This window comes from Hemiscyllium ocellatum, chromosome 15 (genome assembly GCF_020745735.1).
Source record: "Hemiscyllium ocellatum isolate sHemOce1 chromosome 15, sHemOce1.pat.X.cur, whole genome shotgun sequence".
NCBI lineage: Eukaryota > Metazoa > Chordata > Chondrichthyes > Orectolobiformes > Hemiscylliidae > Hemiscyllium > Hemiscyllium ocellatum.
In genome coordinates this window covers 4,120,483-4,137,511 of record NC_083415.1, presented here as the reverse complement: position 1 = coordinate 4,137,511, position 17,029 = coordinate 4,120,483, and the positions used below count along the sequence as shown (strand labels likewise).

General features: G+C 41.6%; 1 protein-coding gene across 1 annotated transcript in view; it reads left to right on the top strand.

Moving 5' to 3' along the window:
• The window catches only part of stx16 (syntaxin 16), a 55,942-nt gene extending 39,238 nt beyond the window's left edge, over positions 1–16,704 (top strand). Inside the window, exons 5-8 of the mRNA XM_060836245.1 lie at positions 2,116–2,207; positions 6,298–6,441; positions 6,944–7,024; positions 8,187–16,704. Of these exons, the coding sequence (XP_060692228.1) occupies positions 2,116–2,207; positions 6,298–6,441; positions 6,944–7,024; positions 8,187–8,291 (422 nt within the window). The 3' untranslated portion in view covers positions 8,292–16,704. The remainder of the gene's footprint in view (positions 1–2,115; positions 2,208–6,297; positions 6,442–6,943; positions 7,025–8,186) is intronic.
• The last annotated feature ends 325 nt before the right edge of the window (positions 16,705–17,029 follow it).

The following is a 17,029-nucleotide window of genomic DNA, read 5'->3' as shown; positions in this document are numbered from 1 at the left end:
CAAAATTCCATTTGCCTTCCTGCTGATCTTGGTCACTTTGAATGTCTTCTCTTTCAATTTGATAGCCTCCTTTATTTCCTTAGATCCCATGACAGATTACCCCTTTTCCTACAGTCCTTCCTTTTCACTGGAATATACTTTTGCTGAGCACTTTGAAGAATTGCTTTGAAAGTCTTCCACTGCTCGTCAACTGTCCCATCATAAAATCTTTGTTACCAGTCTACTTTAGCCATGTCCTCCCTCATCCTATAGTATTCTCCCTTGTTTAAGACAGGATCCTGGTACTGGATTTTATCTTCACACACTCAATCTATATTTGAAATTCAACCATTCTGTGATCACTCCTTCCAAGAGGATCCCTAACTATGAGGTCATTAATTATTCCTGTCTCATTACACAGGACCAGATCAAGGATAGCTTGCTCCCTCGTCAGTTCCATTTCATAGTGTTCAACAAAACTATCATGGATATACTCAACGACCTCTTCCTCAAGGCTACCCTGACCAAGCTGGTTTGGCCAATCTACATCTAGATTAAAACCCCCATGATAATTTTCATACCATTTTTACATGCATTAGTTACTTCATTGTCTATTGCCTGCCCCAATGCGATATTATTATTTAGTGGTCTGTAGACTACGCCTGTCAATGACTTTTTCTTCTTCGAGTTTCTCATTTTCACCCAAATGATTTTAACCTCATTCTCCATAGAACCTATATCTCTCAGCACTGCCCTGATGTCGTCCTTGAATATCAGAGCTACACCACCTCCCTTACCTTCCTGTCTGTCCTTCCGAATAGTCTGATAACCCTGGATATTTAATTCCCAATTGTGACCATCCTGTAACCATGCCTCTGTAATGGCTACTAAATCATAGTCATTTGCGACGATTTGTGCTGTTAACTCATCAACCTTTTGCTAGTTTTCATACCCTCATAATTTCTAATGTATCTGATAATATCTCCTGAGTTATCCTTCCGTTTTATTACTTTCATTGTCTGCTTTGAACTTAAAACCTCCTGCACACATGCTAACCTGCTGTTTACCACCATACTCCCTGTTGTTGTGTTCACCCCCCCCCCCCCCCCCCCCCAACCAAATCACTAGTTTAAAGTCCTAGTGACCCACCCTATTCATCCTCTTCAGTAGAACACTGGTTCCAGATTGGTTCCGATGAAGATCATCCCATTGGTACAGATTCCCCGCACCCACCACCACCACCACCACCCATCCCCAGTTCCAAAACGGATACCCCATGAAACAGAACCCCTCTTTCCCGCACCACTCACTTAGCCACGTGTTTACTTCCCTAATTTTCTTATCCCTAAGCCATTTGCACATGGCTCAGGCAATAATCCAGAGATTATGACCCTCAAGGTTGTGTTCCGTAATTTTGTCCCTGGTGCTGTGAGGCAGCAGTGCTAACCCCTGAGGCAAGGTGCTGCCCCAGTGTTGATATGTGTTTCAATCCCATTCTCCTGCTTCTCTTTGTAACCTTTGGTGCCCTTACTAATTCTATTTATGGTGTTCTCAATCTCTCCACACCATTATGGACACTATTCTCAATCTCTCCACACTACTCTTTACTCTCTCAATTGCTTCCTGAAGTGTGATGCCCAGAAATGAACACAATACTCGAGCTGAGGCCTAAGCACATTTACAAATGCTGAGCCAAGCTTCCTTTTTTCTATATCTCTTGAGAGACTTCAAGTTTTACAAAAATGTACTTCAAGGTTTTGAAATACATGTTCTGGATAGCATATGTATATTTTGGAAGCCTTGTAAAAGTTTCTGTGTTTAACAAGTATGTGCAAGCATTCTGACATTCTTATGTCAGAAAATCTAGTCACCTAGCAGAAAGCAATATGAGCTGACATTCATTGTACACATGTAGAATGAGTGAGGAATTGTATGCTGCTTGTATCTATTTATCCCAGCAAGATTCAGCAACTCCAGGGGAATGTGCAGACTTTAAAAGGGGCTCCAAAGTAGTACTAAAGCTTTCTGTTTAAGCTTGCTGAATCAGATATGCTAAATCAGCAAAAGGGATTAACGTTTTATTCATATGTTGCATGTTTGCTTCCTTCTATTTATAGGATTTTTGTTTTGTGATAGGTTTGAAGAATCGAGAGGAAAGGTCCAAACACTTTTTTGATACATCTGTGCCACTAATGGATGATGGTGAAGACAACAATCTTTATGACAAAGTGGGTGCATTAATCATCAACACCAGGCTGCAACGATACTAATCTGATACTATTATCTGAGACCTATAGGGAGAATAAGCTGGGGCAGTTTTCCTTGAAGCATTGGAGGTTGAGGGTTGATGTTATAAAAGTGTGTAAAATCACAAGTAGCATCGACAGGTTCAGTAGTCAAACTCTGGATTAGAGTGGTGCTAGAATTCTGTATTCCTGATGAAGGGCTTTTGCCCAAAATGTCAATTTTCCTGCTCCTCAGATGCTGCCTGAACTGCTGTGCTTTTCCAGCACCACTCTAATCTAAACTCTAGTTTCCAGCGTCTGCTGTCATTGTTTTTACCTCAGTAGTCAAGTTCCTTTCCCCAAGTAGGGGAGTCCAAAACTAGATGGCATAGGTTTCAGGTGAGAGGAGAAAGATTTAAAAGGGACCTAAGGGACAACGTTTTCACACAGAGGCTAGTGTCTGTATGGAATGAATTGCCAGAAATAGTAGTGGTACAATTACAACATTAAAAGGTGTCCGGATGGCTACGTGAATAGGAGGGGTTTAGAGAGATATGGGCCAAATGCTGGCAAATGGGACTACATTTAGGATATCTGGTCAACATGGGTGAGTTGGACCAAAGGGTCTGTTTCCATGCTGTATATCTCTATGACTCTTGATTTCGTGACAGGGTCCCCATTGCCTTATAGTGGAATGTATCAGTGGGAACATTATTTGCCTTCTACCTGTTGTATCCAGCGTACTAGGACAGTAAATAAAAGCAAAAATTGTAGATGCTGGTAATCTGAAATATAACAGAATGCTGAAGAAAATCAGCATGCATGTGGACAGGGATGATGTGGAGGTGCCGATGTTGGACTAGGGTGTACAAAGTTAGAAATCACAACACCAGGTTATAGTCTAACAGGTTTATTTAGAAGCTCCTTCATCAGGTGGTTGTGGAGTATAAGATCATAAGACACAGAATTTATGGTGTGATGCAACTGAAATTATATATTGAAAAAGACCCAAATTGTTTAAGTCTCTCATCTTTTAGAATGACCATGTTGGTTTCAGTTCTTTCATGTGTAAATCCCAGAACTTTTTTTTAAGTTGCATTCTCAAGTGAACTTTAACAATAAATGCTATGTCGGCCCAGATAATGCATTGAAGGTGTGAGATGTCCTGTGTGAGGCTGACTATGCCCCAATGCTCAGATTGATTCTATTTCTAAAAAAAGGATTTACAGAACCTTACATGGATTCATGCAGTATTTGAGCAAAATAAAATGTATTTCTGCAAGTACAAATTCACCACACAAACTTGTATGCATGTGCGTGTATAGGAGGGAAGGTGGTGGTATGAGTGTCTGTGAGAAAGTATGTGAATGTGTGTGGATGTAAAGGGGTATATGTCTGAGGGGGTAGGTCTGGGTGTGTGTGTGAGAGAGCGTATGGGAGAGGGCCTACGTGAGTGTATGCGTCTGCAGAAGTATGTGTGTTAGCGCATACTGGAGAATGTAAATTTTATTTTAAAAGTTCTGGGATTTACATATGAAAGAACTGAAAACACCATGCCCATGCTAAAAGATGAGAGACTTAACAAACAGCTGAAAATGTGTTGCTGGTTAAAGCACAGCAGGTTAGGCAGCATCCAAGGAATAGGAAATTCGACGTTTCGGGCATAAGCCCTTCATCAGGAATGAGGAGTGTGCCAAGCAGGCTAAGATAAAAGGTAGAGAGGAGGGACTTGGGGTCGGAGAGGTCAGGAAGAAGATTGCAGGTTAGGAAGGCGGTGCTGAGTTGAGGGAACCGACTGAGACAAGGTGGGGGGAGGGGAAATGAGGAAACTGGAGAAATCTGAGTTCATTCCTTGTGGTTGGAGGGTTCCCAGGCGGAAGATGAGGCGCTCCTCCTCCAGCCGTCGTGTTATGTTCTGCCGGTGGAGGAGTCCAAGGACCTGCATGTCCTCGGTGGAGAGTTGAGCCACGGGGTGGTTGGGTTGGTTGGTCCGGGCGTCCCAGAGGCGTTCTCTGAAGTGTTCCGCAAGTAAGCGGCCCGTCTCCCCAATATAGAGGAGGCCACATCGGGTGCAGCGGATGCAATAGATGATGTGTGTGGAGGTAAAACCTCTCCGTCCCCACCCCACTCCGGCCTATCACCCTCACCTTGACCTCCTTCCACCTATCACATCTCCATCGCACCTCCCCCAAGTCCCTCCTCTCTACCTTTTATCTTAGCCTGCTTGGCACACTCTCCCCATTCCTGATGAAGGGCTTATGCCCGAAACGTCGAATTTCCTATTCCTTGGATGCTGCCTGACCTGCTGTGCTTTAACCAGCAACACATTTTCAGCTGTGATCTCCAGCATCTGCAGACCTCATGTTTTACCCAAAGACTTAACAAACAATCCAGATCCTTTTCAGTATGTAATTTCAGTTGCATCACGCTGTAAACTTTTGCTATAAATTCTGTGTCTAATGATCTTAAACTCCACAAACACCTGATGAGGAGTAGCGCTGCAAACGCTAGTGCTTCCAAATAAACTTGTTGGACTATAATGTGGTGTTGTAAGTTCACATTTTGAGTCCAAAGATTCCTGTTCAGAACAAGGGGAGTGCTATTCAAATAATCAGCAAAACTGTTGTGCTTCACCTTTGAACAAACTAAACAAGACTGTGTGATACAACTCGTTGTACTTAAAGGCAGCCAATGTTTAGTACCAACTAACCTCAGACCTCTTGGAAACAAATTAGAAAGGTTCAAAAACTGTAATTGAATATTAATAAGATGTTATTTACAGATTTATTTCCATATCTTTGTTCTTGTATTTCCTCGCACATTAATGAGGTGTGAACCAGCCAATAAACACTGCTGTTGTTCCTTTCCAGAGTAAACTGAGCATTTGAGAGTTTAGATCAGAGTGGTGCTGGAAAAGCACAGCAGGTCAGGCAGCATCCGAGGAGCAGGAAAATCAACGTTTCGGGCAAAAGCCCTTCATCTGGAGTTTGAGATGTTATACAGTACTTACCAGTTGTGAAATTGTTTAATACAAAAATTGTTAGCAATGATTGCTCTGTCGCAGCATTAAATTACTTTCCATTTTAAATATAAATAGTTTTATGTTGTGGGGGCCTGTGGTACAAAGATGGAGTGTAGGATTATTCAGAGCTAAGCATTTTGGGGGGAGTTATTAAATAAGTATGTAATTTAAGGTAATAAGAGCAAAATACTGCTGATGCTGAAAATCTGAAATAAAGGGAGAAGATGCTGGAGAAACTCAGCAACTCTGGCAGCAATTGTGGAGTGAGAGAGACAGTTAACATTTTTGACTGTAGAATGACTTACTTGAAACGGAAGAGACTAGAAAAGTGTATGTTATATGTGGAAGTCAGGAACTGCTATGAAAGGATAGGTTATGACTTGTAGCCAGATAATAGGGGCTTTGCACTTTTCTGAATACTTTTTTCCAAGTGCCCTATGTGGCCCTCATCCATTCTTATGTGCTGTGGTAGTGTAATGACAGCAATCCAGTGGCATTAGCTAATGAATTAAAAGATACAGTTCAAATCCCATTACAAGATTGTGAGAATTTGAATTCAGTTTAAGGAAAAGTACGAAAATGTAAAACTGGTACCCATAAAAGTGACCTTGAAACTGTCAGTTTCTGATCGGAACTGACCTTGATCACTGGTGTCATTGAGGGAGGGAAATCTGTCTGCCTTAAGTCTGATCTACAGATTAGTCTGGTTCCTCACCAACATAGCAGAAGGGAGGACTGCAAATGCTGAGGAAGGGCTGATGCCCGAAATGTTGATTCTCCTGCTCCTCTGATGCTGTCTGACCTGCTGTGCTTTTCCAGCACCACACTCAATTCTCACCAACATCATTGACTGTCATTTCCTGTGAAGTGGCTAAGTATGTAATTTAGTCCAGGCTACTAGGTCATAAATGCCAGTTGTTTTCGTGATGACTGCCTTCCGAGAACGTAGCAAGGGAAGGTGTGCGCAATTCACTTAGATTTCCTGTTGTACCCTGTCCATGATTAATTTAGCTGGCCTTGTATACTAAGGGTATCTGAGTAGCCTATATTCCTTTTCTGTTGCATTCACAGGGTTTTACCCACGATCAGCTGCTCCTGGTGGAAGAGAACACTCTGATGGTGGAAGAACGAGAAAAGGAGATCCGACAAATTGTGCAGTCAATATCGGACTTGAATGAAATTTTCAGAGAGCTGGCCAGCATGATCGTGGAGCAGGTGGTTTGATTTTTGAGAAACATTTATATATAAAAATAAAATTCCTTTTCAGCTTTGCCACCAGAAGGGAGGAATCATGCGCACGTACATCTTTTGAGCCTCTGTGTTTTCCAGTTTCAGCTTACTCCCCAACCCCAACCAGCTCCATATTCAACCCTGTTCTTCAGACACCACCAGATTTCGCTGGGGGAGTGGTAGTGATCCGAGGTTGAAATTTTTCTGAGAAGAAGGTGGCCCACTTGGCCCATTCTGGTGAAGGGAAACCCAATTTAACAGCCCTTCAGAGCAAAGTGGCAGTGGGAACACGTTACTTCCAAAATTAACAAATTCTTCAAATTCTCCCACCCAAGATTCCCTTGCTGACCCAACTTCACTTGTCAATGAGTCACAGCAAGACTCTGCAGCATTGGAGCATCCTGTTGGCCAGTATACTGCAAGGGCAGGTATCTGATAAAAGTTTGATTAACCGTACAGCTGCCTCACTCTGTATGTTCATTATCAGGGGACCATCTTGGACCGGATAGATTATAACGTGGAACAGTCCTGTATGAAAACAGAAGAGGGCTTGAAACAGTTACAGAAGGTATGATTCTATTTATCCAGGAGTTATTTGTTATAAGTTGAATGCAGCTCTCTGCAGTGAATATAGTGAACATACTACAGAAGATATTGTCTTTTAATTTGCTTGTATAGTTATTGGCTTGATGACATGGCTGGGCCACTATTTTAGATATTTTCAAATCAACCTGATCAGTGATGGTATGACACACCTCTGGAGGAGGTGGGACTTGAACCTGGGCTCCTGGTTCGAAGGTAGGGATAGAGTCACAGCACCACATGACTCCATTACCTGGGGTTCTAGGATCTATTATAACTAGCAATCTGTTGTTGAACTGAAACCTTTATTCTGTTTTCCTCTCCAATGTTAAAGACCTGAGGGAAACTCGTTCTGTCAGTTCTCCTGTCCTGTTTTCTTTCCCTGGCACTGAGTTAATATCTGGTATGCAGGAACATAAGGAGGCCATTCAACTGCTTGAGTACATGCAGACACTTAATTGGGTCATGATTGCCCTGTATTTTAGCTCCATTTACATGCCTGTGATCAATATCCCTGAATTCCTTAGCTAATAAAATTCTGTCAGTTTCATTCATGGAAGCAACTAATGCTCTGTTATCTACAGCGAAATTTTCCCTACCCTTTGCATGGAAAACTTTTCCTGATTATTTCTCTCTCTTTCTCTTTCCCTTGCTCTCTTCCTGCCCTGCCCCCATCTTAATTTGTCATTTTCACTATTCAATCTTTTTAATATTTTAAATGCCTCTTTCAGCCACCCTTCAACCTTCTGTATTCAGGGGTATACAACAAGCTTACATCTTATAATTTAACCCTGTACTTTTTTTTTAAACAAAGGGGTAAGTAATTACGTGGTAAATAATGAAAGATTATTTCAATTGGTCAGTGCCTTAGGGGAAGTTAGCAGAAATAGCTTTGCTCATTACTTTTTAAAATGTAGAATCACAGCAGCTCATGAAGGGGTGTTGATTGGATTTTAATAATTCTTCCACAGAGAATAACATTTAGAAAAATGCAGGATCAGAGTGGGATTAGAGTCAGCAGTTTCACTGTTGAACTGTCACAGGTGCAGTGAACTTGAATGATGTATCATCGTGTATATATGATGGGATATAAATGAGTTTTTTTTAATATTAAAAAGATTCTTACAGTTTGCTTTCTAATTTTGCAGGCAGAGCAATACCAAAAGAAGAATCGAAAAATGTTGGTCATTGTGATCTTGTTTGTGATTGTAGTGGTTCTCATTATCGTGTTGATAGGCGTCAAATCAAGGTGATTGGCAGAAATTCGCCTACAGCAGGAGCTGTGAGGAAAATTCGCTGGTTTGGTGATTAAAAAATAATGTCTGCAAGGGGGAGCTATGGAACAGGATCAGATCCCCATAATTCCTTCACTACAGAAAATCAGGAATATATTGTGATTGCTGTGTTGTAAATTGAATTTGGGGAGTAGGGGTTGGGGGGAAAGGTGTGTTCTCTCTTGTGTTGCTGCGAGCAGTACTTGGACTTGCTTCTTTCCGCTTTTCGTCCTCCAGCTGATGATCTGCTCGTGGCCTGTAACTAATTGATCTCCCACCACTGGGGACACGCTCAGCTCTACAAGGAGCATCATCAGTGTCTTGAGGAGCGGAGAGGGGGTGCTTCACTGGTTGCCTTGAGCACACCTGATTCCTCTGCCATCCTTTCCTTTCAGTGCACTAATGTGTTGCAGCAGTTCTGATTTTTGTGGGATGGACTTTGTTTCCTGGAGGAGATGACAACTAACCAATCTTTATATTTATGGTTGTGTCCAACTGTAACCATCAAAAGCAAAAATCATTAAGACTTAAAGAGCAAACAATTCTTGAACATGTATGTGTTGTTAAACATTATTGTCTCCTTTCTGCTTGGCAAACTGTGTGCACGTTGGGAATACACAGCAGTCTACGCTTTCCCTTTGGGTTGTCATGGTAGATCTTCCCCTTGCAAAATGGCAGCAGTACAGTGCAATGGCAGTCCATGTCTGTAATTTGTTACTGTAAATTACCCCCTTACCAGGTGACAGAAAGCTGAGAGAGGGAAGGATGTGTTAGAAAGTTGGGAGAGTCTTATTGAAGGCTTCCCAAACTGTGGGTCAAAATTTTGGAGTTGTCAGTTCTGAGGACCGAGGTCCCTTTAAATCCACACCTTTTTTTAAATGCTGGGCATGGCCTATCTTTGAAGTTCTATCCCTTCTTCAAAAAAGCCAACTTTTTTTTCCTGCAGTTTATATACTTCGCAAGGTGCTTAACCTCAATTTTCTTTCAGTCTTTCAAATCTCTCTCCTCTTTGCTTTCTCAAATTGTCCATCCAACCTGCCTGTCACTTGGATAGTGGAAAGTTTCAGACTTCAAAACGCGGTTATGTTGTGGAAAGGTTTGGGAAGCGGTGTGCTTGGCTGGCCTGAAACTGTATCAGGGACAGAGGTCCCTGCACTTGTGGCCACGGTTAGTAATTGATTGACTAAACAAAAGGCACCATCATTAAGAAGGAAAATAATGTGTGATGCTAGTGGTTGGAACAGATTTAGTTGGGGTGAAATCAGAAATATACAACAAAGTGAGAGATCTTTATTTGGAAAACCAGGGCATTTCACTCAGGATATCCAGACTTTCTGTAATGGTCAGGGATCTTTCAACTTCTCTTTGTCTCTTTCTGCAGGAGTGAGACTTGAGCAGTTTATCACTCAGTTGGCTAGAACTAGGCGCCAAATTGTGTAATGTACTTAGTAGATTGGCTCTGAGTGAGCAGAAAGCACATGATTTGAGTGTGTGCTGTGTATCTGATAATCCCATTATCAAATCAGGTGAATATTGGAACTTGGTGGAGAGAGATGCTTTAATTTGAATTTTCTACATTCTCCAGTGAGAAATCTTTTTATTGTTGTAACGCTTGTGTTTAGATGGACCAGAACAATTTGTTTATTTTGATTTTACCTTTAATATAAATGGAATAAGCAGTTTGGAACACTCCAGCTTTCATTCTCTTTTTCTCAAGGGGAAGAAGTGTTTGTATCTAGCTTGTTTGTGACTCTCACTGTTATGGTTCCCTCGTGCATTAGGTTCCAATGTATTGAGTTTGATTGATTGTGTTTCCGATAACCTGGAGTTTGTCATGCATGTGAGTCCCATTTCCAGGTAATGGGAGTGAGCTGAATGTACTGCCTAAAGTGTACTTAACAGTATTGTGAAACTACTTTAGAAGGCATTTTCTGAAGGGAATGTACATTAATTTAGACTGTGCTCTTGGGCACCATGCCTGTTTTATGCCCTTGGATGGGAATTTTAATTAAAAACAAATGGTTCATGGTATTACTTTGTTAACTGTTGGGTTCCTGTCTTAACTTATTGAGTGACAGCATGCAGGAAATAGAATGAGGTTGCAGTGAATGCAGAATAATGGAGAACGTTTGAGGTGGGAAAGGGATGCAAAGTAGATAGAAACAGCCAATTTCTAGTAGTTTAGCAATCTGGAACACAACAGATTTGATGCAGAGAGTAAAGGTTGCTGAACGGAGCTACTGATTGTAGCAGTGACCGTGCCAGCATTAACGAATGGATTTGATAATGTGTTGAGTGAATGGCAGAATAAAGTGATTGTGAAAAAGAGTAGACGGATGGGAGCAAAATGAGCATAAGGATACTACTCAAGGGGAGGAATGAGCATCCACATGGACTGGTTGGACAACCCATTTTCAGGGTAGGAATTTATGCTTCGTTCTGTATGATTTTAAAAAAAACAAAATGGAGGGCAAGAAAAGAGACCTGAGTTTGGATGTCATTGGAAGGGACCATTGAACTCAGAGAGACAGACTGCAGCAAAAGCAGAAACAAACTGCAGATGCTGGAGATGTTCAATTTTAAAAGTAAGTGCTGCGAACCCTTCCTCAGCAGGTCAGGCAGCACTTAGAAACAAAGAGAGCTAGAATTTCAGTTCAGTGTCTGATGAAAAGATTGGTAAGATTTTTGGAGTCCATTGTGAAGGACGAGATTTCTGAATACTTGGAAGTACATGCTAAAATAGGGCAAAGTCAGCATGGCTTCATCAAGGGGAGGTCATGTCTGACAAATCTGTTAGAATTCTTTGAGGAGGCAGTGAGCAGGTTAGACCAAGGAGAGCCAATGGATGTTGTCTACCTGGACTTCCAGAAGGCCTTTGATAAGGTGTCGCACATGAGGCTGCTGAATAAGATAAGGGACCATTGTGTTAGAGTCAAGGTGCTAGCGTGGATAGATGATTGGGGATAAAGGGTCCTTCTCAGGAGAGTGACTGGTGGAGTTCTGCAAGTGTCAGTGTTGGGACCACAACTTTTCACTTTATATATTAATGATCTAGATGAAGGAACTGTGAGGGCATTTTGGCTAGGTTTTCAGATGATACAAAGATAGATGGTGGGACAGGCAGTATTAAGGAGGTGGGGAGACTGCAGAAGGATTTAGACAGGTTAGGAGAGTGGACAAAGAAGTGGCAGATGAAGTACTACTTGTGAAAATGTGAGGTCATGCACCTTGGTAGGAAGAATAGTGGCTTAGACTATTTTCCAAATGGGGAGAAAATTCAGCAATCTGACGTGTGAAAGGACTTGGGAGTCCTAGTCCAGGTTTCTCTTAACATACACTTGCAGGTTGAGTCGGTGTTTAGGAAGGCAAATGCAATGTTGTCATTCATCTCGAGAAGACTAGAATATAAAGGCAGGGATGTACTTCTGAGGCTTTATAAGGCACTGGACAGACCACATTTAGAGAATTATGAGCAATTTTGGGCCCCATTCTTCAGGATGTTTTCGTCCTGGAGCAGGTCTACAAGATTAGTTCACAATATTGATTCCAGGAATGAAAGGCTGAACCTCTGAAGAACATTCTAGGGCTCTGAGACTATATTTGATGGGAGTTTAGAAGGATGAAGGGCTATCTGATTGAAACTTGTAGAACACTGAATGACCCGGACAGAGTGAACATTGGGAAGATGTTTCCATTGGCAGGAGAGACTAGAACCTGAGAGCACAGCCTTAGAGGAAGACCTTTTAGAACAGAGATAAGGAGAAAGTTCTTCAGCCAGTGAATGGTGAATGTGTGGAATTCATTGCCACAGAAGGCTGTGGAGGCCAGGTCATTGTGTATATTTAAAATGGAGATAGATATGTTCTTGATTGCCAAGGGTTAAGAGGATCAAAGTGAGAAAATGGGGTTGAAAAACCCATCAGCCGTGATCAAATGGCAGAACAGACTCATTCAGCCAAATGGCCTAATTTCTGCTCCTATATCTTATGGTCTTATGGAAAAGTCACTCACCTGGACCACTTATCTGTTTCTTTCACTCCAAAGGCACTGCCTAACCTCCTGAGTTTTTCCAGCATTTTCTGTTTTATTTCGGAGACTGAAAATCCAATTAAGAGAACGCGTTAGCAATTTATAAACTAAAACTACACTTTGTTGATGGGATAAGCTGCCCCAAGTATCCTGTTGTCTGGATTATTCTATGGAATAGGTTCAGCAGAATGAGAAAATGTCTTCCTCAGTACCTTGTAGACATAATTGCACCTTATTAATAATCTGAAATTCTATATCACGTATGATTTTTCTCGGTAGTTCAGGACACTAATTGTGCATGTAAAATATGAGTATTCTTTAATGTAGCATTGTGTTCTGGGACTGTCCAGATTCAGATGCAATGTAAAACACCCACTGAATGTTTGAGATGAATTCCCTGGCTTGCTGTAGTTGCAGTTGGCTAGACACAACTGGACCAAAGGTTGGAAGTTGTGTACGGTGTTGCTTACCTGTCTCCCCAGAGTCAATTACAAGGGACAAGTCAGGTGTGTGATGGAATACTCCGTTTACCTGGATGACTGAGGCTGTAATGACACTGAAAGCATGATCGCATCCAGGACAAAACAGACCACTGGATCATTGTTCCATTCATCAACTTCTCTCCTCTACAATCAACCCAGATTGGCAGCAATGTAGAGCAGTAACAAAATACACTGTACAACTTGCCAAGCCACCTTAGATAGCATCTTCTAAACCATGACCTCTAACAGCTAGAAGGACAAAGGGAGAAGGTACACTACCTCTCTTTGTGACTTATCATGCTGACTTGGAATGTATTTGTCATTTATTTACTTTTGCTGGGTGAAAACCCTGGAACTCCCTTCCCAACTAATCTGTGGGTACACCTACACAACAAGGACTGCAGTAGTTCTCCATGTTCTTTAGGGCAGTTAGGGATGGATCATACACCCTGAGTCTATTGGAGTGAGGAACTCATGAGAAAATGGACACAATCATTGCACCTTATTTGAATGCTGAAGTTGGATTACCTGAAGAATTCGCCTTTAATTGGAAACTCTGGCTTCATTATAATCCCCAAATGATGGGGATAACAAAGAATAATAATTGTTCATTGAGTTTTACATGGATTGTGTCGGATGAATCCAGTGTCTTATTCCAGACTTGATGTTCTTCTGTTTGATATGATCGATTACAAAGTACAAAATGGAAGAGGGAGTGCTCATGGCAGTAAAAACAATAAGGATAGTGTCTCAGGCACTTGTTGTAATTCCCTGACTGCTGGTTCAGTATTGAATGTTTTAGTCAGTAGGGCAATATGATGGTTGTACCAATAAACTGTACAGTTTGCAAATATTTATCTGCTGTTAGCTTCATACAATATTCATCATATACACACAGATCATTTGGCCTAAACATTCCATTCTGGCATTATTGTCACCTCTAATTGAGTCTCCTTCCAATGTTCCTCACCTAGTTTAATCAGTGAAATCCTCTCTTCCCTTTTCCCTCATAAAAATCCAGCCTCATTTCCAGCATATTTATACTAGTTGCTTCAACCACTTTCTTTGTAGTGAGTTCAACATTCTCATTAATCTGTCCCTGGGTTGAGAAGCTTCTTCTGAATTCACAGTCAGATTCTCGGTAACTATCTCATGGTCTTCTCAGTTGTCTGTTCCCCACTGGAAAAATGCTCAATTGTCTACTCTGTTAAGACTTTGGTTAATTTTAAATGACTCCTATTCAGCTACCTTTCAGCTTTTACAATTGAAAAGAGACCCAGGCTGTTCATTCTTTCTTGATCATCCTTCACTACTGATGCATCTCTTCATATATAGTCAGCCCATCTTAAGTTAGTTATGGCAACTTAATTGTTGTTTCAAGAGAACAATGTGTTTTGCTACGCTTTTCAGTAAGTGCACATGCACAAAAGACCTTTTCGAATTGCCTGAATCTCTCAGGGGTTTTTTGATGTCCATATGGATACTTTTCTAACGTTGTCCGCAGCATTATCCTTGCAGTTTACTTAGGTCCCATGCTCAGACCAGAAGACCAACGTAAATTTAAGGAGCTGCAAAAATTCCATTTAGAAGGAATTGTTTAAATTAGATTAGATTCCCTACCGTGTGGAAACAGGCCCTTCAGCCCAACAAGTCCACACCGACCCTCCAAAGAGGAACCCACCCAGACCCATTTCCCTCTGACTAATGCACCTAACACTAGAGGCAATTTAGAATGGCTAATTCACCTGACCTGCACAGATTTGGACTGTGGGAGGAAACGGGAGCACCTGGAGGAAACCCACACAGACACCGGGAGAATGTACAAACTCCACACAGACAGTTGCCCAAGACTGGAATTGAACCTGGGTCTCTGGCGCTGAGGCAACAGTGTTAACTGCTGAGTCACCGTGCTGCCCGGTGGTCCGTTGCTGTGTAAGTTCACTCTCCTATTACTTGTTTCAGAATATTAGATTAGTTTCCCCACAGTATGGAAAAAGGCCCTTCGGCCCAACGAGTCCACACCGACCCTCCGAAGAGTATTCCACCCAGACCTACCCTATTGGCAATTTAGCATGGCCAATTCACCTGATGTGCACATCTTTGGATTGTGGGAGGAAACCCACGCAGACACTGGGAGAATGTGCAAATTCCACACAGGCAGTCACCCAAGGCTGGAATCTAACCTTGGACCCTGGTGCTGAGAGGCAGCAGTGCTAACCACTGAGCCACCGTGCCACCCAACATACAATACAGAAAACGGTGGTTCCTGCACTGGCTCAACCCTTGGAATTGTGCTGGAATCGAAAGGTCTTGTTGTAGATGTAGAAGAGAATCTTCGGTCAAATTGATATTCTGACGCTTTGCCGAATGGCCCTTGTAGGGAAACAGATGGTGAAACATTGTATTGAAGATGTGTGGTAAAGACTGTGAAAGAAGGGATTGTCAATGTGGGATTAGGTGCACTGATGGGCTAAATATCTGACTGTTACCTTGTGTCATGTATGGGTAATAATGCTGCAGATGGATTGTTGAATCAGAGGTAAATTTCCCAAGCCTTCGAACATGGTTCAGAAATTAGGCTGCATTTGTTGCTTGGTAAATTTACATAAGTGACTTGATGTAACTGATGGTAGGAAGTAGACTTTGTAGTTGAGTGAACACTGAGTGGGCCTCCAGCTTTGTATATCAGGACTCCACCCATCTTCCACAGATGTCTACAGACCATTGTGTATGTGTAAGCAATGGAAATGAAGCCATTTCACTGGTTAGGTAGGACATAGTTTTGAGTTATTGTGAATCCATGCAATGCGAGCAAATTTTCATCAGTGCCCACACCACAGCAATTCACAGCTGCTTATGTGAAGCTAAGAGCCACATCAACTTAAAGGGAAGAGACTCGGTGGTAGAGTCCTTGCAAACTTATTACTGAAGATGACTTCTCCTCTAAGGTGGCCTTTGAATGATTGATGTCAGGTGTTAATAGCCCTCTGTGTATTCAGCACTTCTCCAAATTTATTCTCCAGCAGTTAGCTGGTGTGCGCTAATGAGAGCAACTCGACAGCACTGTTCGCTGGCTCTGTTTCTGCAGCTCCTGATACCGCAACGACAAGAAGTGAGTTCAGGCTGGGGATTCTATTTATTTTGGTGTAGAAACTGTTTTTATTTTCTTAAAAGATGTGACTTGATGAAGTGATGTTATTTTACAATATGCTTAAATGCTATTAATTCCTGTTTGGATTACGTTCATGATAAGCAGCCTGTTTCAGTTTAAAGTCTATGTGACTGTTACCCATTCAGCATTACTAGATTTTCAAACTGATTGCAAAGACAGCTTAACGTGTTCTTGTGCATGGGCCGTATGGTAGAAAAATGATTGTGCATCCCATCTCTGTGCCTCACATGCTTTTGTTTGTGTGGAAGGTGGAAGTAATATGTCTGATGCCTGAGTACTTAAACAGTTTATTGATAACACTTGGGTGTCAGTGTGAGATCAGACATCTATGTGCACTAGCTAACTTCATATAGTTTGTGCATTGCTGACTGTTCTGTACATTTATAGTACTTAAGTCACTAAGAAGGAAACTGGCCCTGTACATTCAATGCAGAGTCCTGGAACACACAAGTTGTATTTCCCATCATGATTGAATAAAGATGTATATAGCCTCTCTTGTAGAAGGGAGCTGTAATGATGGTTGGGGTTATAAAGGATGGGATACTTTGCCTGGTGCCCCTTGTTAAACAGTGTGAACTGTACAAAATCCTTGTATTGATATTTGTATAGTCTAGGGACCTGACCTAAATTTGAAATAAATGTTTGTATATACTTTTGCTTGTTTTTTTGTGTCAGCTGCAAATAACAATAAAAAGGAATTTGAAAAGCTTCAGCTACTGTTTTTTTTAAACAACCAATGCAGCACATTAATATCTACTGATTTCAATTGCCAAAGGGGGTTAGAAAGAAGTTGTTTACAGTTTTCCCCTTGGGGGCCCTTTTACACTCTCACACAGGAAACACTCTGGATTGTAAAGGCTAAAGTCATTATGTTCTCAGCTTTGTGAATGAAGGTTTGTGGTCTTTTTTTCTGGCTGTAATTTTCATACTGTTATATGTACAGCAGACATATCGCATTGGGGTACAGAATAAGAGAGTGTGTGTGACAGATCTGGTCTTATTAGAATCTTATCTTTTGCTGGATAAATGACTCC